Source organism: Acomys russatus, chromosome 26 (assembly GCF_903995435.1).
Source record: "Acomys russatus chromosome 26, mAcoRus1.1, whole genome shotgun sequence".
NCBI lineage: Eukaryota > Metazoa > Chordata > Mammalia > Rodentia > Muridae > Acomys > Acomys russatus.
Genome location: NC_067162.1, coordinates 21,160,341 through 21,184,455, shown reverse-complemented (window position 1 = coordinate 21,184,455; position 24,115 = coordinate 21,160,341). Strand labels below are relative to the sequence as shown.

At 51.0% G+C, this 24,115-nt stretch overlaps 1 protein-coding gene across 7 annotated transcripts in view; it reads left to right on the top strand.

Moving 5' to 3' along the window:
• Kifc3 (kinesin family member C3) overlaps positions 1–24,115 on the top strand; it is a 91,576-nt gene that overhangs the window by 54,791 nt on the left and 12,670 nt on the right. For 2 of the 7 annotated variants that reach the window (XM_051169222.1, XM_051169224.1), the window contains exons 2-5: positions 4,234–4,438; positions 7,433–7,578; positions 13,421–13,559; positions 16,312–16,493. In XM_051169222.1, the coding sequence (XP_051025179.1) occupies positions 4,234–4,438; positions 7,433–7,578; positions 13,421–13,559; positions 16,312–16,493 (672 nt within the window). Of the gene's footprint in view, positions 1–4,233; positions 4,439–7,432; positions 7,579–13,420; positions 13,560–16,311; positions 16,494–24,115 lie in introns of those variants that run through there. The other 5 variants (XM_051169225.1, XM_051169228.1, XM_051169223.1 and 2 more) reach the window with 4 other exon arrangements.

Genomic DNA, 24,115 nt, shown 5'->3' with positions numbered 1-24,115 from the left:
AGGCAGGGAATGTGCCGATCCTACCTGGGGACCAGTGCACCCCATTCCCCTGCCATGGGTTGCTTCCAGGAAAGCTGCTGTTTGGGCCCTCCCTCTGTGTCCTAGGGTAGTTCTCTTTCTCCGGCCAGGCCCGAGGTGGGGATGCGCCAGCTCCTAGATTAGGAGGAAGGGCCTCAGAGATACTCTTCGCTAGCCGCAAGCTGAGAGGAATCAACTCATTGACAGCTGCAGCTGAGGAATCCCCGCAGGGAGGGGAGCCTAGAAGCTGTCCCCACCAGCCTTTTCCACTGCAAGTAACTGCAGAACTCTGGCTGACACAGTGAAAGGCCCGGTCCTGAGACATTTTAAGGAGGAAGCTGGATTTAAATTCTTAAGTTCTGTTTGTCACCCACCCCCTTCAACGCATGTCGCAAGCTTGGGCATTGGGACTATCCCTAACTTCACCTTCCGTAATGTCCTTTTGCCCCAAACTGGGTGAGTGCCCTTCCTAGCCTGGTAGGATTTGTTCCCTGTGCCCTTCATAAAGGGGCCGGTCAGAGAGAGTCATTTGCTAGGAATGCAGCCCCAGAATGGTTTTGTATATTTGTGTGGCTGTGAATTCTGCTGTCTGTAATGGGCACCAGGGAGCAGAGAATTTGAAATCTGGATGCCCCAGAACATGTTCTGTGTGCCAAGGATGGCCAAACCAGTCTAGCCACCTGCCGCCCCCCTCCCGCCCCAAAAATGCTCCAAGCTATCTCCAGCAGTGGTGTATAGGTGACTATGAAGTCTGACCGCCCCTCCCCCAATCTTTGCACTGTCTTCTGGTCTGGCCCAGGAGGAGGGCAGCTCTACCATTCTTGCCTAAACCCAGAGAGGCACGCGCCCCTCCCCCAGCCAGCCTTCGCATCCACTCACCAAGGGGACGAGTGCACTAAAGATAGCCTCTTGAGCCCTTTGTATATGCCAACACTTCGTAAGTGCATTGTCCCATGTTTCTACCTGTGAAGTGCAGTTCTTACCACTTTATCCGTGTAGATAAGACAAAGAGGAGGCAATTCATTCTCCTAAGTGGCAGAGCCAAGGCCTGAACCAGCCTCAGAGCTCTACCCCTGATTTCCAGCTTAGTAAAGGTCCCAGGGCCCCAGATCCAAGCCCTGTGTAGGAGAGCGTACACTTCTCTCTCGGCCTGGAAGCCTGGGCTTGTCTGAGATTCCCTGATACTCTTGACCTCAAGCCAGGGTTTCTAGCTGCTAAATTCAGCTGCCTTTTCCTCTTGGGAGACCTAGCACACACCCTTCCTCTTTCTTCTACTTCCTTTCCTGATAGCACAGAAATATGGTCTCCTGCCTCAGCCCTCCTGATGTCTAGGAACTTCTGTCCCACGTGGCCTCACAGGAACACCTGCAGAGGCTGGTCCTCCCATCTTTACCCTCCGCTGGCCTGCAGGGTAGTGGGCCTTATGCCTGGCTCTGCGCCAGGCTGCCTGGGGAGGCCATTTGTATCTGCTCCTCTTACTGCTTTCCACCTTCCAGCCCACCTCAAGGCATCAGCGCTGTGGGGCTAGTTATACTAACCATCTTTCTGATCCTTTTCTCCCACATTCCTGTCCCCTGCCCGCCCAGTGAGTACCCCATGTTGTCTTCACTCAGGGAAGGAAAAGACCAGGATCCCACTTTCTTTAGTACTTGGCCCTGGAAGCATTGGGTCTCATCTTCAGTCTCTGACTCCAGATTCTTGCTTTTTTTTCTCTCTCCCCCCCTTCTAGATGCTCTGTTCCTGCCCCTCTGTCTACCCTACCTGCCACCTCTCCCCTATCTCTTAGTTCATCTCCTTCCCATTCTAGCTGAACTTCTCCCAAAGAAGGAAACAGCTGCCTCCTAGGCTTTCTCTGATTCCTTGAGCCACGTTGAACTTGCTTTGCAACCTAGGCTAGTCTGGATTGTGGAACCTGTGAGTGCTGGGGATGGTGGGTAGGTGTGAGTCCCCATTCGCAGCCCCCCACTCAGCTTCTCTTAGAAGGCCCCTGGGGCTTTCTTTTACTTTGCTATGGCTGCCTGACTGTCCTACCCTTCCCAGGCACTTCTGAGGACTCTGTGTATGCCCTGCACAGCTCCTGCCACCTCTCAGAGCCCCCCTCCTTCAGTTACTATTTTCAGCCCCCTGCTCGCCCCCCCCCCCAACCCCAGCCCCGTCCTCACTCAATGCTAGCTCTCCTTTCTCACCCTTGCAGATTTTGTGGGCACTTTTAGCAGTGGTAGCCTTTAGTGCTGAGACCTGGTGGCTAGCCTGACCTCCTCTTCCAGCTTTGGTTTGTGTGTGTGTGTGTACACACATATGTGTACATGTGTACGTGTGTGTGTGTGTGTGTGTGTGTGTGTGTGTGTGTGTGTGTGTATTTCAGGTTTCAGGATTATCCATTTAGTAACCCAGCATGGACCATGTGGGCACAGCTCTACAAGGCCCTCACCCTCAGGGAGCCAGAGAGTGTTCTTGCTACCTGCCAGGAAGTGGTCAGTACGGGGAAGACTGGGGAAACTGAAAAATGGCCCACAGTTCTTTCTGTAGCTCTGTAGGAAGTACCTTATGTGTCCAACTCAGTCTTCAAACTCCATGATGCCCCTTTAGTCTGTTTATTTTTTGTTTTTTGAGACAGGGTTTCTCTGTGTATCCTTGGCTGTCCTGGACTCACTTTGCAGACCAGGCTGGGCTGGAACTCACAGTGATCTGCCTGCCTCTGCCTCCCGAGTGCTGGGATTAAAGGTGTGTGCCACCACACCCGGCTGTCCCTTTAATCAGACTTTGCTTCTGTAACTGGCATTGCAACCTGAATCTGGGGCAAACGTTTGATTAGTTTAAATGTCCTTGAGGCTGCCCTGCACATAGTAGGCACACAATAAAGACTTTTGCAGTGAGGAAGATGGTGATCGTGGCCTACATAGTGACACCTTGTCTTTTTTTTTCCCCCTCAAGACAGGTTTTCTCGCCTCTCAAACTCACAGAGATCTGCCGGTCTCAGCCTCCGTGAATGCTGGGATTACAGGCGTGTGCCACCAAGCCCGGCTTTTTTTCTTTTTTGACACCCTGTCTCAAATAACCAAACCAAACCAAACCAAAAACTCTAAGCCTAGCCAGGCATGCATGCCTTTAATCCCAGCACTTGGGAGGCAGAGGCAGGTGGATCTCTGTGAGTTCGAAGGCAGCCTGGTCTACAAAGAGAGTCTAGGACAGCCAGAGTTGCTACACAGAGAAACCCTGTGTTGAAAAAACAGAAACAAAAACAACAACAACAACAAAAACCAGAGCAAAACAAAACATACACAAAACAAAAACAAAAACCTCTAAGTCTGAAAATTTGTGTTTGAACTCTATCCATTTGTTTACTTTCGACACTGAACCGGTGCTCCTAGCACACTTAAAATTCCCACACCACTTGGAAAAATCCCTCTGATCTCCCTGGAGCCTGTTCATATTGTTTTGAGACAGAGTTTCACTATGTGGCCCTGGCTGGCCTTGAACTCACAGAGATCTCTGCCTCTGGAGTCCTGGGATTAAGGGCTTGTGCCATCATTTCAGTAACCCATTGTTTTATGCAGTGAAGGTTTATTGAAGGTTTATCCTCTTCTGACTGGAAGTTTGAGGCCCCATCTCTCTTAATCATCCTGCTAGGGGCTCAGCACATAGTAGATGCTCAATAAAGGACCGAAATGGGAACTGAAAGGACACCTGGCAGGGTGACTGTCACACCCTCGACACCAACACCGAGCCACTTGCATGTGTGAATGAACTGGCTCTGAGAATTTGCTGAATGTAAACCCAGCTTGCCCCTGGCCCTAAGCCAGCCCCTTACAAGCTCCCCCTCAGTGAGAGGTTAGTACTCAGAGTAGTAGCTGCTGGGTCTCTGAGCTCAGAGGCTCAGTCTTAAGCAAGCAGCTGGGTGCAGTTAGACATAATGGAGGAAAAGGATTAAACTCACCACTGTTTGGAAGCACAGTGCTGGAGGTTCCTCCATGTGGGCCTGCTGCCCCGTGTGTCCTCTGCCAGATCTTCACAGTGGGTGGAAGACTCATGGACTCTCTCCTGGCCCACTTGGAGATGTCACCCTCCTGTAAGCCCAGGGCTCCTCGGGGTTGCTGCACTCGGGCCTGCTATTCTGGGTGGTAGGTGATCCTTGCTTGTAGACCCTTCTCGATGGTACAGCATGTTAAATACCCACTCTTCTTAAAGCTCCTTTCCCCTTGTTCTCTCCCCCAGCCTGCCCGGCACCCAGAAGAGGTTGCTGAGCCCCGGGCCATGGTCCCCTCTCGCAGGACGTGGAATTTGGGAGCCACGCCTTCACTGCGGGGCCTGTGGAGAGTGGGCCGGGTCCAGGAGCCCAAGCCTGGGATGGCTCGCCCCGCCCCAGCCAGCCCAGCCTCCCGCCCTTTCCCACACACCAGCCAGGGGAGGTTGAGAACTGGTGAGTCCGCATTTTTAGAATGCCTCTTCATTTCCCTTCCTTCCTCTAGATCCCAGAGATGAGACTGAGGCTTCTCGCGGTTCCTAAACTCAGTCAGAGCTGTCAGGTAATTACAGGGTAGCCCGCAGCCCAGAGCCGGCTGGGCGTGGAGCACAGCGCAGCTCAGCAGCGTCACCGGGTGCTCCTTCTCTGCGCCCAGTCTAGGAGGCGGAGAAGGCTGGGGCCGGTTAAACTTTAACAGTTCATAGCACGGGCGGGCGGGCGGCGGCATCAGCTACGTTCCCGCCAGCGCAACCAGGTCAGGGACTCTGAGATCTCACTTGGGCGCTCTCTAATATCAGCTGAAGGCCGGTAAACAAGGTAGGTGAATCGGTTGACCTCCTGGGTGCCCTGCTCAGCACTGACACCTGATTCCGCCAGGCTGCCCTGGACAAGAGTGAGGAGCAAATACAGGCTGCGCAGAGTGTTGCCCAGTAGGCTTTGGGTGCCAGGTCCTAGATTTTAGGTGTCAGACAGCCAAGAGCTGCTTTCAAAGCGATCGTCCCAGTAGGTCTATGGTGAGAGGGTCCTGGAGCCTGGGCCCCTGCTGTACTCCCGGGAACTGTCAGCAGTTTTCTGGGTCATGTCCCAGGTGCTGAGACTGTCAAGGAGCCAGCGACTCCTCTGTTCTGGGTAGGGGCTGGGTGTAGGGGCGAGGAAGCTGCCTTGACCCTTTCCCTAGCTCTGTGTGGGCAGGTAGGCAGGGTGCCCTGGTCGTGTGGGAAGGCAAGGTTATCCTGGAGAACCGCCTTCAGGTGTTCCCCACCTTTCCTTTTGCTCCTGACCTACCGGGAGAAGTATCCAGATTACCAGCCTGGTGCCCTCTGGGTCATGAGGCCATGGGGTCTAAGCCCCTTAGTATACAGAGGGGAGCATATGGAGCTCAGAGCTGGCTCCTAACACATTCCTCTCTCCCTAACTGTAACACATTCACTCTGCCAATGTCAGCCAGACAGTGCGTTGACTATCACCCAGCTTCTATGCCGGCGGCTGGCCATCCCCTTAATACCCTGGGAGCCTTCAGGCTAGCAGGAGCTCCGTGGGTAGGTCAGAGCTGGTTGTTTGAAAGGGGCAAAGGATGGTCTCTACAAGGTTGTCCTCAGGGTGTGAATGTAATAGAAGAATATGGCTTTTCTGATTAAAAAAATTTTTTTTTCACCTTGAAAACTCACGGAGCTCTTCATCGTGTGTGTGTGTGTGTGTGTGTGTGTGTGTGTGTGTGTGTGTGTGTGTAATGCGTACAGTGACTTTAGACTTATGGCCACTTTATAAACGTAAGGTCCAGTGACGGATGTGTGACAGGTAGGGCACAGGCTTGGCACCCAAGAGAGTCTCTCAGTCAAAAAGGGCACCCAGACCAGGCGGTGGTGGCGCACGCCTTTAATCCTGACACTTTGGAAGCAGAAGCAGGCAGATCTCTGTGAGTTCAAGGCCAGCCTGGTCTACAAAGCGAGTTCCAGGATAGCCAAAGCTATACACAGAGAAATCCTGTCTCAAAAAGCCAAAGAAAAAAGAAAAACAGTCACTCCAAGACCTCCCAAATATTCCCTGATCGTGGTGTTCTTGTCATCTTGAAAGGGACACTACGCCAGGGTTAGTTGGTACATGGGATTTGAATACAAGTTCTGTGTGACTGTAGGCATGTTGTTAACCATTCAAGGTCTCTGGTTTTCTGCCTTTCTGGCCTGCCTGAGTGGTTATGAGGGCAGTCACTGTCCTAATGGCTAATATCTGTGGGTCCTTTGTGGGGCTGGCATTTGTGGACACTGACTGTGCCTAGTCCTCTGTGACCCTCACTACAGGGTCTTACCCTTAGGGTATCATGGCTGTGCTGTGGTGGGGGGTTGTTTGTTTGTTTTTTCTTTTGGTTTTCGAGATAGTTTCTGTGTTAGCTGTGGCTGTCTTGGATTCACCCTGTAGACCAGGCTGGCATTGAACTCACAGAGATCTGCCTGCCTCTGCCTCCCAAGTGCTGGGATTAAAGGCATGCGCCACCATGTCTGGGTTTTTCTTTTTCTTTTTTCTTTCTTTCTTTTTTTCTTTTTTTTTTTTTTTTAATACACAAGGTCCTATGACTGCCTGGAATTTGTAGGCCAGGCTATCTCTGAACTCATAGAAATCTATCTACCTCTCTGCCTTCTGAGTGCCAGGAATAAAAAAGCATGTGCTTGGTGAAAAAGCTTCCATTTAATTGATTTTTAAAAATATGTGTATTTAGTTTTAATGTAGATGTGTATTTATCTGTGTGAGCAAATGCACATGAGTAGGGGCACCTGCGGAGTTCAGAGGCATCAGATCCCTGGATACTGGACTTATAGGTAGTTGTGAATCACTCGGTGTGGGTGTTGGGAACAAAACTTCAGCCCTTTGCAAGAGTAGTGTATGTTCTGTGGTGCCATCTCTCCAGCCTGTGGCTTCACAATTTCACAGTAAGGACAGTACTGTTTTTCACCCTGGCCTGCCAGGAGAAGGGGGTGGGGTGTCCTGCCCCAGTATAGGCCCCAGAAGATGCACTTTGGTTGTTCCTAGGTATTCTTCTGGAAACAGCAGGGACCAGGTTACCCAGTGTGGGTTTGGTCTTAATGAAGGCAAGGGAGAAATTGCCACCTAGAGGCAGCCTGTATAATAAAGCTGTGTCCCCGTGGGGTACAGCTTACTCAGTGTCTTGGCTTTCTCTTGCTGTTCTCTGAGATGAGCTAATAATCAAATGTGGACCCCAAAATTTACTCTGACAACTGGTGAGTCCTCAGCAAGGTCTTGGGGTACCCTCCAGAATCTCAGGGTTTCTTTCGGTAAGGGAATGGGGCAGCCCCACCCTGTCCCTACCTGTGCTCCTGTGTGGAGAGTGCTGGTGAGGCCCTGCTGGCCACACTTGGCAGATCAGCTTGCTCTGGCCAGTGGCCTTTGGCCTGCAGCCCAAAATGTCAGCTCACTTGTCTGTCTGTTCTGGGACAGGGCGTGGAAAAGATACCCTAACTGGTGGTAGCGAGGAAGACTCCACGGCCCGTACTGCAGCTCGTCCGTCTCTAGCACAGTGCCGTGCCCTCAGCGTGGACTGGCCTGGCCCTCGGAGTCCCCATAGGCTCTACCTGACAGTGCAGGTAAGCTGGGGCCATCAGATGCAGTGGCAAGGGTGAGTGTGGCTGGTGTGCTCTGGTCCTCTGAGCTCCAGCAGTTGGGTCTGGCAGGCAGAAGAGCTGGGGACCCGCCAGGCACCTGTTGGCTAGCCCTTTGCAGCCCACAACTGAGAGCCTGAATGAATGCAACAGGCTGCATTACAACTTATCTCAGGAACGATCTCTTAGGTGACAGGAGTGGTTCAGCCACACCCTGGCTGAGGTGGGAAGTGAGGCCTTTGCTAAGATTTCCCACTGGAGGAGATAGTGGGAAAACAGGCTGGTTTGGGGAAGCTGTTTATTTCTGTGTGGACAATGCCTGTGCTCCCTTGTTTGAAGAACCAAAGGGAGGGCCAGACTGGGCATGGCGTGTGCCTTTAATCCTAAAGGAGGCAAAGGCAGGAAGATCTCTGTGAATCTGAGGCCAGCCTGGTCTACAAAGCAGGTTCCAGGCCAGCCAGGGCTACATAGAGAGACTCTAGCTCACAAGAGTCCAAAGGGAGTTGGGGGAGGGGGATTCATTTTCTCAGCAGTTGTCTTTCAAAAGGCATACTTACTGTATACTTGGGGGAGGGGCGTTTGATTATAGGACTAATACAGAAAGAATGGTTTGGTTTTTTGTTTTTGTTTTTCGAGACAGGGTTTCTCTGTGTAGCCTTGGCCTTCCTGGACTCGATTTTGTAGATCAGGCTAGCTTCGAACTCACAGTGATCCACCTGTCTATGCCTCCTAAGTCAGAGAGTGGTTTGTTGTTGTTGTTTCTTTGTTTTGTTTTTAAAAGATTTATTATTTTTATACAGTGCTCTGCCTGCAAGTACACCTGTAGGCCAGAAGAGGGCATCAGATCATGTTATAGATGGCTGTGAGCCACCATGTGGTTGCTGGGAATTGAACTCAAGACCTCTGGAAGAACAGTGCTCTTCACCTCTGAGCCATCTCCAGCCCTAGAGAGTGGTTTTCTTTTCTTTCCTTTTCTTCTCTAAGATTTATTTATTATTACATATACAGTGCTCTGCCTGTATGTACACCTGCAGGCAAGAGGGCATTAATTAGATCACATTATAGATGGTTGTGAGCCGCCATGTGATTGCTGGGAATTGAACTCAGGACCCTTGGATGAACAGTCAGTGCCCTTAACCTCTGAGCCATCTCTCCAGCCTGAGAGACTGGTTTTCATTAACACTTTTGGGACACAGCATTAGATCTCATGCCTCAACGAAACCGATAGTGTCTTGTATGAATTGTACGGACAAGGACAGAGGCTCGGAGAGGTTTAGCACCTTGCTGTTGGCCACACGGTAGGCCGAGAGTGAGACTAGTGAAAACTACCAGCTCGATTACAAACGGAGCACAGAGAGGTGTAAACAGTGGGGTAGAAGGTGATGGCGGCGGTGGCGGCCGCGCATGCCTTTAAGGGAGGCAGAGGCAAGCGGATCTCTGAGTTTGATGCCAGCCTGGCCCTACAGAACCAGTTCCAGGACAACCAGGGCTACAGAGAAATCCTGTCTCAAAAACCCAAACAAACAAGAAACCCAAAACAAACGAACGAACAAACCCAAATGGTGTGAAGAATGCAAAGACGCCACAGTCCAGTCCCTGGAAGCTGGGTGCCCCTCATGGGTCCCCTACATGTCCACTCTTAAGGTCTTGCCTGCACCACCACCAGTTATGCGGTTCTTTTTTTTTTTTTTTTTCTTCAAGACAGGGTTTCCCTGTGTAGCCTTGGCTGTCCTAGACTCACTTTGTAGACCAGGCTGGCCTCGAACTCAAAGCGATCCGCCTGCCTTTGCCTCCCAAGTGCTGGGATTAAAGGCGTGCGCCACCACGCCCGGGAAGTTATGCGGTTCTTATGTTTACCTTTACACGTTATTCTGCGGCTTGCTGTTTCCTTCACAGCCACCTTCAAGATTTCTTCACACACGTTAGTCAGGGAGAACTGCCTCCATCCCCTTAAGCACCGCGTCATATTCTGCTGGAGATTTCCCCATAAACTGTAACTGGGCTTTGTGTGCGCTTTAGCGTTGGGCCACTTACCTGGCTCGCACGAGGCCTGAGGTTCATCTCATCACCACCAAATGCCCTCGACGGCGGTGACGGCAAAATCCTCAGAGTCTTCCTTGTGTGTTACCTCTAATCACAGTGCGCTCCTTTGATGAAGAAACAGCCGTGATGTTGATCTTTTTAAGTCCATTGTGTGTATGTGTGGGGGTGGGTGGGTGTGGGTGGGGGCAGCACAGCACACCTGTGGAGGTTAGAGAACAATTTGTGGGAGTTGTCGCCCCTACTCTACAGGTTCTAGGGATGGGAACTCAGGGTATCAAGTGCCTTCATCCACTGAGCCATCTTGCTGGTCCACATTAGTTTGTTGTTTGTTCTGAGACAGGATCTCACTATTTTAGCCCTGTCTGGCCTTAAACTCACAGAGGTCTCCTGAGCGCTGGGATTAAAGGTATGTGTTACCATACCCAGCCGCATTAGCTTGGTGTGAGGTTTGCTTTTAGATTTATTTTTTATGTGTATGAATGTTTGCCTATATATATATATATATATATATATATATGTATATGCACCATATGCATACCTGTGCCTGCTGCCAGAGGATGCCAGAAAAGGAATCATATCCCTGTAGCTACAGTGTGGGTGCTGGGAACTGAACCTAGGTTCTCTACAAAGGCAGCAAGTGCTCTTAACTGCTGAACTGTGCTTGTATTCGTGTATTTTTAAAAGATTTCTTTTTATGTGTTTAAAGGGTGTTTACCTGGATATGTCTGTGCACCACATATACTCAGGCAGAGGCCAGAAGAGGGCAACAGATCTTCTTAGACTGGGGTTATAGATGGTCATGAGCCACCGTATGGCTCCTGGGAATTGAACCTGGGTCCTCTGGAAGAGCAGTAATCTCAACTGCTAAGTGGTCTCTTCAGCCCCTCTGTATTAATATTATTTTTTTTAGTATTTATTTATTTATTATGTATACAGTGCTCTGTCTGCATGTACACCTGCATGCCAGAAGAGGGCATCAGATCTCATTATAGATGGTCGTGAGCCTCCATGTGGTTGCTGGGAATTGAACTCAGAACCTCTGGAAGAACAGTCAGTGCTCTTAACCTCTGAGCCATCCCTCCAGCCCCTGTATTAATGTTTTAATACGTGTATTTGCTGAACAGATATTTATGGATTGGCTGCACAGGTACAGGGATGCTGAGAAGGGCAGTAGGGTGCTAGTCCACTGGAGGCTCCAGAAAGTCACCGGTGACCTCAAATGTGCGAGTATAAACAGGAGAGCACCAGGGACATGACTTCAGAGCACGAAGGACCAGAGTTATCTGGGGGTGCTGTCCAGGTTCTCCTAAGAGAGAGGACGTGTAACCTCTCCAATCCTTCTTTATATTTTTGAGACAGGGACTCTCTGTAGTCTAGGCTGGCCTGGAGCTCATGGCGGATACTCCTGCCTCATGTTCCTATTCTGCGGCAATAGGCATAGTCCACCATGCCTGGCTTTTCCACCGAGTGTCTGATGGCCTCACGCACACATCCTGGCCTTCCAGGTCACCACTGAGCAGACTTGGGATAAAGTGAGTGCTGCTAATAGGCAGGATGGGTGCTGGGGGAACACACAGCTTTGAGCCATCCTCCCTCCTGCAGATGTAGTCGTGGGCTGCGGGGGTGACAGTGTTTCGGGGGGACAGTCTTTGTCTCACCATGTTTTTGGTTCTTGTGAGATTCTTTTGAGATCTGAACCGACTCTTTTCCTCCATGAGGTCTTCGAGGAGAGCTGGTCTGGTGAGACAACAGTTAAGGAAACCAGAGGGAAGTTAAATCAGGAGATTGTGGTGAGGAGCTGCAGCTCAGCTGGGTGGTGGCCCTGTTCTTGAGCTTTGATTATGGGGTGCTGGGCTGTGGCTGCTACGGAGGCCTGGGCTCAGCACTTCTGCTGATGTTCCAGTCAGAAGCCGGTAGCGACCGGCTTCCAAGTTCATGTCCTTCCGGCCCCTGCACAACTCGGCCTTGTTTATGGGCACAGATGTGTGCCCAAGTGTGTCCCAAGCACAGTGAGGTGACCTGCAGGTCATAGGCTCAGGCAGTCCAGCCTTGCTCCAGCAACTAAAGCTCCAAAGGCACTGCAGGAATTTCCAAACCGGCCCCCCCAACCCCGCCACCCCCAGGGACGTCTGTCCTTCCTATGGTTTGGCCGGCCAGCAGCCCAGAAATAGTGTAACCTTTGCTCCTGTCTGAAGGCAAATGGAAACTTCCCAACTGTTGCCATCCCTGCCACCCCCACCTTGTGCTGAGATTGTGTAGCAGTTGGTTGAAGGGTGGGGACACAATTAAGCTGAGAATTTTCCTAAATACAAGAGATGAGGGGGAGAGAGGCTGAGGGCGTGGTTAACCAGGCACCTGCTGCCTGATTTTTCACTTTTGCATTTCTTTTGATTGGTATTTTAATGCTCAAAGTAAAAGAGTGGAGATTAGAGAAACTATAAACCGATCCCAGCTATCTCTCTATGCGGTGCCTACTGTATACAAGGTGCTTTAAGTGTATTTTGCTTGTGGCTGCCATTAGCAATAGAGAGCATAGAGGCAGAGGTTAATGGTTCCAGCCTCAGGAGGAAAACAGCTTTAGTGAGGATGCATAACTCGTTCATGGCTACACAGCACACAGGTGATATGCTATCTCTTTGGGGCTTTGCAGTCCCTGTACAGAGCATTTAAAGAAGAAGAAGAAGAAAAAAAAAAAAAAAGTAGCACCTGGCCCTGGGATGTTGGCACAAACCTTTCATTTCAATACAATAGTGAGGAGGCAGAGGCAGGTGGATCTCTGCCTGGCGGATCCCAGGCCAGCCAGGGCTACAGAGTGAGAACCTGTAAATTGAAAAAAGAAAAAACGAGTAACACCTGACTTGAGAGGGCACAAAGACATAAAAGCCTCTTTCCAGATGCCTCTGTGGGCATAAACAAACCAAATTGTGTTTATAAGGTGAGGAAGTCGAACCCCAGATGGCAGCTCAAATCCTTTTCTCCTGTTGTGAGGTTTATTTCCGCTCCCCAAATTTAAATTGCTCTTGTTTCTATCTCAGTGAGTCTTGTGTGTGCACACCCCCACGCCGAGCACACAGACAGACCCTGTGAGCTCTTGGGTTCGCTGTCATCTGTATCTTGTGTCCTGCCCTCAAAAGGGTTCACATTTTCCCACACTGTCCTCACCCTTGCTTGGTACCCTTCACAGTGAGCTACAGGGCACGTCTCTGAACGAAGCACCCCTTCCTGCCCCTCCCCACTCACCTGCTCACCTTTGCCTCAGTCACTTGACCAGACATGGGGTCACATTGCCCCTGGGTAGCCCCCTGGGACAGAGCGTGAAGGAGGTAGTGTAGTCATCCTCCTGGTCAGATGAACTGTGCAGCCACCTAGTCCCAGGAGTGCTATCCCTCAGTAGAGACCTGCCAAGGTGTTGCTGCAGATGATACTACAGGGGACTTGCCCCAAGACTGTCATGTGTATGGCAGGAACTGGTGTCTCCTGCCCCACAGTGCCTGCAGGGACACCACAAACTTCAACTGGGGGGCATAGGTACTTAGAACCTTTTTTTTTTTTTTAACTGATGTGGAGGCTGACTCCTGTGGGGCCCAAGAATAAATCACCACCACCTTCTCATGGGATGTTGGTTAGTCTAGTTTCCCAATCCCAGGCAAGACTCTTGGTCCACACCTCCATGGTGAAGACACTGTTGGGCCCTGGGACAAGAATGCTCACCAACCCAGGGCAAGGGGTCCCTCCTCCTCGGCACAGTTCCCTTCACGAGAGGATTCTGGTTGTGTCTTGGCAGCAGGCCCTACAGGACAAGGGGTGCGAGAGCAAGAGTCAGGGGACGAAAGAAGACAAGCTCCCGAAGAGGCAGGCGCTGGCCCCCAGGCGGGACCGGGAGGCCCCAGAAGCTGGTGGTACCATGAATGTAGAAAAAACAGGTAAAGGAGGCCAGCCCTACTGTCCGCCACACTCTGGCTGAGCTAGTGCAGGAGGGAGGCTCCTGTGCGGTCCCAGCTGTCTAGCACCCCATCCCACAGCTGGAGGTGGCTCAGCTAGACTGGCCACCTGACATGAACTTGAGACTCCAGCCAGTCTCTTCCAGATCCATGGACAGCCATGTGTCTGTCCTCTTTCTTGTCCTTCCCCTTGTCCCAGGGCCACCAGGGCCCCACCCAGTGATAAGAGACCTTGGCCACAGGAGGCTGGGGTTGAATTTCCCTTCTTTTTGTCTTTTCCCAGCCCCCATCTAAAGCAGGGCCCTGGCTGGAGCAGCCTCCCAGACGCCACTGGTGCCTTTGGCAGAGGCCTGGCTGTGTTCTGGTCAGAGGAGCCAGAGGGCAGGTGTTTGTTTCCCCTCCCTCGGGCTGTGAAAACTCAGCCTGTGGTTCCATTATCCTCTGCCCGCTGTGGCACCTAGAGCTGACTGGTTTTAGAAGGTTCTCCAGGCCCCTTTTGCAGTCCTCTGGGTTTTCAGCAGTAAGTACTGGCTGGCTGATCACAGGGAAAGAACATCCTCAGGTGCCTCAGGGCAAAGCTGGGAGTGTGGGGGAAAGGTGCTGCTCTCTCAGAGTCTGTGTGTCTGAACTTGCTGGGGTTGTTGGAGGGATGTCACACCCTCGGAGTCTGAGCCAGTGCCTGTTTTGTACGAGTCTTGGTCCACCTAGATTCAGGGCAGATGTAGGGTCTGGGTAAGTAATGGGCAGCCAGGCTTTCTACATGGCCACCATCTGGCCATCTAGGTGAGGTAAACCCTAAGAGGAAGGCTAGTTTCTCCTAGCAATGAGGGCTGGCACAGCACCTGAGCCCTGGGCCCTGTGGTGGGTAGTGCCTCTAGAAACCGACCTGTCATGTGGTAGCTTCTTCAGCACAAGGCATGTTCTGCTCAGGCACCCTCTTGGGTCTCACTCTTCCTCCCTTCTGTCCATTCTCAGACCTTCCTTAGCTTCTTCAGGAGTGTTTCTTCCACCACCCATGACTCTAGAGTTCTACTCAACTCCTGGCCCCTTACACGGGGTACCATGCTGAGGTCTGGGGCTCAGAGCCTCCCAGAACAGGAGCCAAGTCCCGGATGCTGCTGAGGCCTGTGACGGTCACTCACACCTGTATTACCCATGGGACCCTTTCCTAGGGCTGCTTTCGGGTTAGGCACGTTGTCCCTGTTTCAAGTAGGAAGAGCCTGCAGAGTCCCTTCCACGTGACTCAAGAGGCAAGACCAAGCCAGGTGCAATGGTGCAAGTTTGTAATCCCAGCACTCAGGGAGGCAGAGGCAGGTGGATCACGGTGAGTTTGAGGCCAGGCTGGTCTATAAAGCAAGTCCAGGAGAGCCAAGGCTACACAGAAACTCTGTCTCGAAAATAAAACAAACAACACAAAAGAGGCAAGACCGGCTCTGAGCCGAGCCCAGCACATTCTGTCGTGCACCAATGCGGTCTGTGGCCGCATTGATCACATGTCGCTCGTGGCAGCCCCGTGTTCCTGCCTAGAAGCATCGGGCTGCTCTTATTTCCCTCTAGAATAGATCACAGAGGCTGGGCCAGCTCTGTGTGACTTTCATGCCATGTCACATGCAGAGCCACACAGCTGGGGCCACCACTAGCCAATCACAGATTGCCTCCGCTCTCTGGAAGGAGGCACAGGGGTGGGGTGGGGAACACCAGCCCCATTCATGGGAGCAGAACCCCTTACCCCAGTCACCCTAGCTACAGCTGCTGCCTCCTGTTTTCCTGTGCCACTCTGGGACTTTGCAGAACTGTAGTCAAGGATGGTACTATTGGGGGCCAGGCACAGGGAGGCCTTCTAGCCTCTGGGAAAACCAGAAACTAAGGCTACATTGAAGTGGAAGGCTCACTGGCTAGCTGCAGTCCTCTGCACGCCCAGACAGTCTGCAGGGCCACCTTGGGCTCTCCTGAGGGGAGGAGGCGAATCCTCCTCTTGTCTCCCTAGACTAATGCCGGCTCCTCACTGCGCAGGCCATGTTCCTCATCTGTGCTTTGGGACAAGCACCACAGCCCCACTGCAGGTCATGACCCCAGATGCTTGCCCTGTCTCCCATCCTCACGATAGAGCAGTGGACGGTGTGGGAGGGGGAGAGCTCTGGCTGAGGCCCTGCCTGACTAGGTATTTGTCCCTGTCTTGTGCCTGTGTGATCCCCACATGCGGGCATCAAACTGAGGGTGTGCCAGGCCGCTCCTGTCTCATGTGCTGGTCTTTCCGCATGCCCTGTTGCGCTTGCACGCTCTCCCCTTGGCCCCCTCCTCCATGCACTGGTGACCACTTCCCACAGAGCAACTGGGAAAACCCCATCCTCTCTTCTGTGCTCTTGAGAGAGCAAGAATTAGCGCGAAGACTGAGCAAGCCTCCTTTCTTTCCCAGTGGAAATTGCCTGCAGGCTGGCCACCAAGAGAGGCACTAGCTCTGGCCCAGAACACACCGCTTTGAGGGGGCTCAGTAAAAACTGCTGTCTTGGTTTAAGCAGTCCTGTCCCCCAGAAGCAACTGTTAAAGCTACTTCCCCAAGGCCAATGTAAAGGTCTCCTGCAAAGCCATTTTGCTGTACCCTTCAGACCTCATCGTCCTAGCCCCACCTGCTTGCATCCTCATCCCACCCTGATGGTGTGCCCGTGCGATGGCTGCCTCCCTCCTCCAGGCAGACCTCCACTGTCCTGCTGATCAGCCACTACTTTGCTTGTAGGTGGGCGGCTCTTTGGCATCGGGAGGTGCTCAAGCCTGTCGGGGTCACCAGGCCCAGACCCCGTGGTACATAGGACCGTGGAGGCCATGTCCCAGCTTCAGGAGGAGCTGGTAGTCCTTCGGGAGAGGCTGGCCCTCCATGACAGTGACCGGCAAGCCACAACCACCCAGCTGCAGAACCAGGTACCTGGGGAGGCAGGGATGAGCAGAGACTCCACTGCCCACTGTGGAGTAGGTCAGAGGACATTGTAAGGGCTCCTGGGCCCCACCAGAAGTCAGATGGTGTCACTCTTCTGGTTTGGGAAGATGCTACAGGGTGAGGAGGTTCAAACACTTGGTAACAAGTGTCTTTAGCATCTGAGCATCTTCCTAGCCCAAAACATTGCCCCCTCTAATTGATTAAATCTACATGCTTATTAAGAGGAGAAGTCGAAAGTAAGGTGCCCAGCCTTTCTGGTGCCCGTAGCTTCCTCGTCACCTTTAAGGAGGATGCCCAACCCACCCTAAGGCTTCAAATGACTTGGGAACTCTAAACGAGTGTCTAGCCTCTGCTCAGGTTTTATCGGTGAGCTTTGCGATTACACGTTTATTACAATGTTCTTAAGGGATGATGATACCTGTACTGTTGGTACTTTGGGATGCTCTGTAGGGTCTGGTGCCATGGAGACAGACACATGGCCAGGATCAGTCTGGCTATCTGACAGTACTCATTAGGCCCGTGGCCCTGTGCTAGGTAACTACCGATCTGCGCCTCATTTCCTCACCTGTGAACCGATATGACAACAGAACCCGGACATACTGCCCCATGCTGCAGCATGTTGTAGGGACAGTCATGGCTTCGGAACCCTGGAAATAGATCTGTCCGAAGCTATCTTGGCTGTGAGGCTGCAGGGAGCGTTGTCTATCCTGTGGACTCCATTTTCTGATTTCCTGTCAGGCTGATGAATGTGGCTTTATGGCTATCAGCTGGGCCAGTCATGAATGGACAAGATGTGTGGTATCCCTGGGGGGCTGTTCCTGCTGCCTCTTGTCTCCCAGAGCCTCACAGAGGGTTTCGTTGTTGTTCTGTGGCATTGACTGTTAGTTTTTCTGAGATGAGCTCTCACTCTAGCCCAGTATGCCCTTGCTATCCTGCTTTTCCCATTAACTCCGCAGTGAGTAGCGCCCACCCTCTGGGCATTGTGAATACTATTGATATCAATACCTGTGTATATCTGTCCTGTCCCTTCCAGGTCCTGCCTTCAGTTCTTTGGTGTACAGGCCCAGAATTAGAATTACTGAGTCATGTGGGGTTTCATTATTTTCTTGTTTGTTTATTGTTGAGTCAGGGCTTTCTTTTTCCTTTTCGCCCCCTTTCCTTTTTTTTTTTTTTTTAAAACAAGTCTCACTGTCTAGCTCTAGCTCTGGAACTCCCTATGTAGACCAGGCTGGCCTCAAACTCTTGTAGCGATAATCCACTCCTCTCTGCCTTCTTAGTGCTGGGATTAAAGGTGTATGCTGCTGTGCCTTTACGAGATGGGATCTTGTGTTAGCTCAAGCTGCTATTGAACTTGGGGTGACACTCCCGCTCTCTGCTTTCGGTACACAGGTATTACAGGTGTAAGCCAGATACCTGATACAATTTGCTATAATTATCATCTTATTTTTTCTTTTTTTCTTAGACAAGTCTTGCTGTGCAGCCCCGGCTGGCTTGGAGCTCACTACTGGAACCCACAGGCAATGATCCTGTCTCAGCCTCCTAAGGGCGGGGACTATAGGTGTGCACCTCCATGCCAAGCTCAGTTTTTTAATTTGAGGATCCCCACACTCATTCCCACAGTGGCTGTACTATTTCCTGTGTCCACCAACAGTGCCCAGAGGGTCTGGCTTCTCTGTATCCTCAATGACACTTACTCACCAGCTACCTCAGTGGGAGTGGATTGCTGTCTCATGGTGGGGTTTAAGTTCTTTTCCTCTTCTTTCTTTCTTTTTTGTTTTTGTTCGTTTGTCTTTCTTTCTTTCTTTCTTTCTTTTTTTTTTTTTTGACACGAGGTTTCTGGCTGTCCTGGAACTAACTCACTCTGTAGAACAAGCTGGCCTATAACTCAGAGATCCGCTTGCCTCTGCCTCCCGAGTGCTGGGATTAAAGGCACCACCACTGTCTGGCAATTCTTGTTGTTTGTGTGTTTGTTTGTTTGTTTGTTTTTATAGACAGGGTTTCTCTGTGTAATAGAGACGTAGTTGTCCTGGAACTCTCTCTGTAGACCAGGCTGGCCTCAAATTCACAGAGTTCCACCTGCCTCTGCCTCCCAAGAGCTGTGATTAAAGGTGTGAGCCACCACCACCCAGATGCCAGCAACTCTGTAAAAGTTTTCCTGTCTGTTGTTGAGTTGTAGAAGTTGTCTGGATATTGACCTTTTTCGGTAGTTGAGTTGTACGTTTCCTCCCACCCACTAGTTACCTTCCTCTCTGCTTGATGTCTTTTGTTTCAGGGATGATACCTGAAGCTCGATACCTGTAATTTTTTTCATTTTACTTTTATTATTAATTTTTGAAGATTTATTTATTTTACATATGAGTGCCCTATCTGCACTCATCTGCATGCTGGAAGAGGGCATCAGATCCCTTGTGACAGTTGTTCGTCGCAGTGTAGTTGCTACTTGGTCTTATGAGAGAGCAGTCACTGGTTTGTTTGTTTTTGTTTTTCGAGACAGTGCTTCTCTGTGTAGCCATGGCTGGCCTGGACTTACTTTGTAGACCAGGCTGGCCTCGAACTCACAGAGGTCTGTCCACCTCTGCCTCCCAAGTGTTGGGATTAAAGGCGTGCGCCACCATGCCTGGCTACAGCCACTGCTCTTAACTTCTACACCATCTTTCCAACCCCTATACCTTCGATTTTTGTTAAGTTGTATAAATACAAAAGTTAATTTTTCTAAGGATTACTTAATCATTTTTGTTAAATTGTGCTTTAGGGGCCGTATTTGTAAAAACCATTGCCAAACTCAGCATCATAAAGTTTCTTTTCTCTATTCTTTTAAGAGTATCATCATCTAATTTCTTGCATTTAGGTCTTTAATCCATTTGCTATCCTCTTTGCATACTATTCCTCGGAGGTATGTGGGTAAGGGCCCAGCTTCATTATTTGACATGTGGAGACTCAGTTTGCCATCTCCAATTGTCAAAAAGATTGTCCTTTGCTATTGCATGCTCTTTGCACACTTGTAAAAATCCATTAGAATATACATGTGAGGTTCATTCTGGGCTCCCTAATCCTTCCTGTTGTCTTCATGCCTATCTTTCTGCCAGAGACACACTGCTTTTTGACTGCTGTAGTACTGAAGTCAAGTTACAGACTTCCACCTCCATTTATCTTGTTCAAGACTTGACTGTTCCGCGTCCTTTGAGTTCACATATGAATTTTTAGCATGGATTTTTCTTAATGTCTGTAGAAAATGCTGTTAGGGTTTTTGGTAGGAATTGTCTTGGCTCTCCAGATTGCTCTGGGTATTGTTGAGTCTTCAACGCACGAACGCCAGGTACTCTCCCTTAACTGCCATCTTTAATTTCCTCAGCAGCCTTTGTAGCTTTTGCTCTGCAGTGCCTTCTTGGTGTGTGTCTGCCCATGTGCGTGCACATTCACACAAGTGTACGGGTGCGTGCACCTGTGTGTGCATGGGTGGGAGCTAGAGGCTGAGACAGAGCTTCTATTTTCTCTCCACTTTATTTTTTGAGATGAGGTCTCTCACTGAACCTGGAGCTCACCATTTCAGCTAGACTAACTAGACTGGATGGTTGGCAAGCCCCTGGGATCTATCTTCCTGTCTCTGTCCTCCCAGCCCTTACATTGCAGGTGCATGGTGCCTGCTGCCATGTCTGTGTGTGTGTGTGTGTGTGTGTGTGTGTGTGTGTGTGTGTGTGTGTGTGTGTGTGTGTGTATATGGATGTTCTGCCTGCATGTTTGTCTGTGCACCACATTCATGAGGTCAGAAATGGGTGTCAGATCCCCTGGGACTGCCGTTACGGATAGTTGTGGGCTGCCGTATGGGTGCTGGGAATTAAACTGAGATCATCTGGACAAGCAACCAGTGCTCTTAACCACCGAGCCATCTTTCCAGCCCCAGCCATGCCCAGCCTTTTACATGGATGGTGGGGACCTGAGCTAAGGTCCTTATGCCTGAGCAGCAAGCACTTTACCAATGAGCCATCTCCCCAGCTTCTCTTGTTTAAATTTATTCTGATTTCCCCTTTTTTGATTGTACTATAAGTGGAATGATTTTAATTTTTTACTTTGGGTTGTCTGTTGTTATAGCAACACAACTGATTTTTGTGTTGATTTCGTATCCTGCAACTCTGCTGAAGTTAGTGGTTCTTACTGGCCTGATTTTAAAATCAAATTAGTTGCCAGCTTTAAATCTGCTTGCATGAATCCAAAGCTTTGCGTGTGCTAGGCAAGTGCTTAGCCACACCCAGGCCCCTGGCCTTAACTTTGGTTTCTAACACTGGAAGCTGTGGCTCCTCTGGGCTGACGTCCCCACATGGCAGCCTGTGGGTGAAGTCATGTGGTAGTTCTGGTCTTTAGTGGGGTGAGCATCCATTGCCCCACCCTAGCACAATACCATCCCACCGGCCAACTTCACCACCCACTGTGTGCTTGCGGGCACTCCTGCATTCAGTATCCACAGACATGCATTTACTAAGAACTAGCCTAGTGCAAGGCACCAGGAATGCAGCTCTGGGGGTCACTAGAGATCTCTTATGGTAGCTCAGGGTATGAACATCCCTAACCCCCAAATCCCAAATGCTTCTAAGTCCAAAACCATGTATCAACATGATGCCACAACTCTGATGCTAAGCCTGAACAAAGTTTATTTAATGCCCAAAATTGTTATTTAAAACACTGTAAAAATGACCTCAGGCTATGTGTATAAGGTTCATATGAAACATAGGTAAACTTTGCATAGATCTGGACCCCATGCCTAAGATATCTCATTGTCTATATGCAAAAATTTAAAAATCCAAACTGCAGAAAAATTGTGGTCCTAAGCTTCAGATGCCAGCTGCTCAGTTTGTAGTAGAATAAATATGGCATTGTGTTCTGGCCCTTAGGAAAGCACAGCGTATAGATTCCCTCACTTAGTCTCCCAGGCCTTGATGAGGTTGCCTTATAGTGCAGGTGGGGGAGTGGAACAGCAGGGAGAGAGAGGCGAAGGGACTTGTCCACAGTTACTCTCACGAGCTGAGGTCTGGTTGGGTTTGACGTACTGTGTTCTCAAATGCTACTCCTGCCCCTCAGGGGTGGAGAACTAAGGAGATTCCTTGACACTGGCTATAGCTGGGGAGTATGCTGGCTGGGAGTATGCCCCTGGCTAGGGCAGCAGAATGGGGTTACAGTCTTGATCCCCCCTAAGGGCTCCAGGTGAAATATCAACTCAGCAAGGCTCTGTAGTGCCCGTGGTGGAGTCTCTCCTTTGCCTAGAGATAGCTGCTGACCAGGCCGCCTAGGCACGGTGGGAGGTTTAGAGGTAATCACTGGGTTGGGAGCAGACAGCTGAGAAAACGCAGACCTGGGCAGGCACCCCCACCTTTCCCCAGCCACTTCTGCCAGGGTAAATGTGGGTTTGTGTCAGGTCAATAGACAGACAGGCCCCACTTGCTCTGCCTACTGCCTCAGTTTCTCTAGCTCATTGTTTCTCCTTCCTAGTGCTGCCACCCTTTAATACAGTTCCTTGTGTTGTGGTGACCCCCACCCCATAAAATTATTTCCATTGCTACTTTATAACTACAATTTTCCTACTGTTTTGAGTCATAATGTATTTTTGGAGACAGAGGTGTGCCAAAGGGTCATGACCCACAGGTTGAGAACCGCTGCTCTAGCTGCTGAATTTAGGTGGGAGAGGGATGTTACCCCAAGGTCAGGCCAGTGCCCATTTCACTCTGGTAGGACAACACACCCCCACACCCCCACACCCCACCCCCGCCTGCGCCTCTCCTGTTAAGGTTACGCATACTGCCCTCTGCTGTCGAATTGCACCAAGCGCCTATCTACTGTGTGCTTGGCCCCCTGCTCCTGTGTGGTCTCTAAGGCTCACAGCGGCAGGCCAGCTGTGTGTGTGAGGGAGGGAGGCACAGGCTTGCAGGGTATGGTACCTTGCTCTCCGCCCTTCCTGTCCAGTTCCATCCAGTTCTCTGGGCATTCCATCTGTTTCAGCTGCTTGTCCATTTGCCAAGACTCAACACTTGTTTGGCACTCAAACCTCTGGAAGCCGAGTCTCCAGCTCCAGGCGCAGGCAGGGGCCCTCACCTGGCAGCAGATTCTAAATGCCACGGCCCAGGTGCAGCCGGTCCTCAGGAGCCATGAAGGAGTTAGTGGCTTGTGCCTGGTGGGGGTGCAAAGGCTACCCCTAACAGGGTGCCCTTCTCTGCTTTCTGAGATGAGCTCACGGGTAACCGTTTCTGATATCTCAGACCAAAGGGGTCTTTTGTGGTCCCTCCCTCTTTGTCAACAAGTCTTTCCTATCACAACCATCTCCTCTGTCCCCTTGTTAGTCCCAGCAGAGTCACCAGCACTTGAGTTCCCATTGTGATGTAAGAAGGAGCTAGGCTTAGACAGGCCAGAGGTCCTAACTCCCAGGAAGCATTGCCAGCCCCACGTTCCCTACAGCAGGACTGAGAGCCCCGCATCCGCCAGCATTGGAAACAGCCAAGGTCAGAACTTCAGCCTTAGGCGTGCTGAGGCAGTGTGGAGAGGTAGGGAGCAGAGCCTCTTATTTTAGGGTGAAGGAAATGCAAAAGAACCCCAAACACTTAATACCCAACTGGCAGTCATACAGGATCTGCCTGCTGAGATTCTACAGCCTGGAGGCCCCTCCCTCCATGTTATCCAGACAAGTTTTTCTTTGATAAGATGCTAGCAAGCTGCCGTGGCGCAGGCTGCAGAGGTTCAGGGCAGAGTTGTGGAAGAGGACTGGAAAGACCTCTCTGTTCAGAGATACTACACACCAAGCCCACTCTGGGCTAGGCAGGGGCTAAAGGCTGTAGATCTGGGAGGCACAGATGCAAGGTGGCATGTCACACTTTGCCCTCAGAACACCAATGAGCAAGTACTTGGTTTACAGTTGCCATGCAGACAAAGTTGACTTAACCGCTGCCTCAATGGCAGGACTTCAAGCCAGCTTGGCGTTATGGTTGCCTAACTCATGCAGGCCAAAGGGCACACATGCGTGCACATGCATGTGCGTGCGCGCGCACACACACACACACACACACACACACACACACACGCTCACACTGGCTTCTCAGCCCCATATGGGCAGTGGTAATGGGTAGAGAAATGGCATAAGCTTTGCTTTCCTGCTGGGCCCGTGGCTGGGGGGTGCCACTAGGAAGGAATGTGTTAGAGGTGGGGACAGAGGTAAATTTTCTCACTCTTAGCTTTTTGGTCACCTGCTTGTCCCCTGGAGATGTGGGCAGCTTGGCTGGGCCTTGCAGTCTCTCAGTGGGGTCTCAGGCCGCCAAGGGTTGACCTTCGCTGGCATGCTGGGTATGCAGCAGGGGTGCAGAAGGATCTTATGGCCCTCTTCCTCCTGACCTGACCAGAGAAACCAGCTTGCCCAGCTAGCCACTCTGTCCAGTCCTGGGGAATGTTGACCCCTGAGGATACACGCTTCCCAGAGTCCTGTCTCATCTGAGATTTTATACATCCAAACATCCAGGTCCCAGCCCACCCCATCTTTGAGACAAGGTCTTACTATGTAGCCCTGGCTGGCCTGGAACTCCCTATGTAGACTAGACTGGCCTTAAACTCATAGAGAGATCTGCCTGCCTCT